At 62.0% G+C, this 831-nt stretch overlaps 1 protein-coding gene across 1 annotated transcript in view; it reads left to right on the top strand.

Moving 5' to 3' along the window:
* The window catches only part of FUNDC2 (FUN14 domain containing 2), a 26090-nt gene that overhangs the window by 801 nt on the left and 24458 nt on the right, over positions 1-831 (top strand). The window contains exons 2-3 of the mRNA XM_008587946.1: positions 137-371; positions 436-529. Coding sequence (XP_008586168.1) covers positions 137-371; positions 436-529 — 329 coding nt within the window. The remainder of the gene's footprint in view (positions 1-136; positions 372-435; positions 530-831) is intronic.

Raw genomic sequence — 831 nt, forward strand, 5'->3', positions numbered from 1 at the left:
GGCGGGCGCGCGCCGTCCTGGGCTCGGGAAGCAGCGGGGCTCGGCGCCTGCCGGTGCGAACCGAGCTCCCCCGGCAGCCTGAGCGGCGCGGGAGCAGGGGGGAGCCGGGACTCGGCCCTGGCCCGGCCGTCCCCAGGTGCCAGGCAAGGTCACGGGCCTGGCTGCGGCCACAGCGGCCCGGGCTTTTGTCTCCGGTCCAGCTCGCCCGCCTTCCGGTACCGCCCCGGCCGCGGAAACCCGGAGACATTCCGTCCCCGTGCTCGGAAGCGCCCCAGCCCCGTGGGACTAGCGTCCTTTTCCGTTTGGAGGTTCGTGTAAGACGCCTGGCGGCCGTCATGCTGTGTGCAAGGCGCCTCCCCAGTGCCTTCTGGGTAATTGCATCAGTGGCACACGGGGGACGGTACTTTCAAATAGTCTTTTGTTGAGTCGGCGCAGTTAAAGGAAGGTCCCCTGTCACGGAACTTGCAGCGCGGCACGTCCTCAACGTGCTGCTCGCCCTACTCGCAGTGCTTAGCTCGCATTGAATCAGGTACCGACACCCGGAATCCCAGTGCTAAAAAGAGCCGTCACCTCAAGTTCCACCATGTAAACTTAACATTAAATAAATTACGGTAAAAACAAAGGCACTGAAAGTACTCAGAACTCAGCACTTCCTCTAGGCTCTTAAGGTTACTTACATCCGTTGAATCTGGGGGTGGGGGGCACACCGGAGTATGGTGTCTCACGTGCACTTCCCAACCCTGGGTTCACTGCTGTCCCTCTCATGCCGAGTGAACACAGCGTGGAAATTGCCATACACTACAGATCAGCCCCCCCCCCCCCCGTAAAGCC

The sequence above is a fragment of the Galeopterus variegatus genome, unplaced genomic scaffold (assembly GCF_000696425.1).
Source record: "Galeopterus variegatus unplaced genomic scaffold, G_variegatus-3.0.2 Scaffold4604, whole genome shotgun sequence".
NCBI classification, from domain to species: domain Eukaryota; kingdom Metazoa; phylum Chordata; class Mammalia; order Dermoptera; family Cynocephalidae; genus Galeopterus; species Galeopterus variegatus.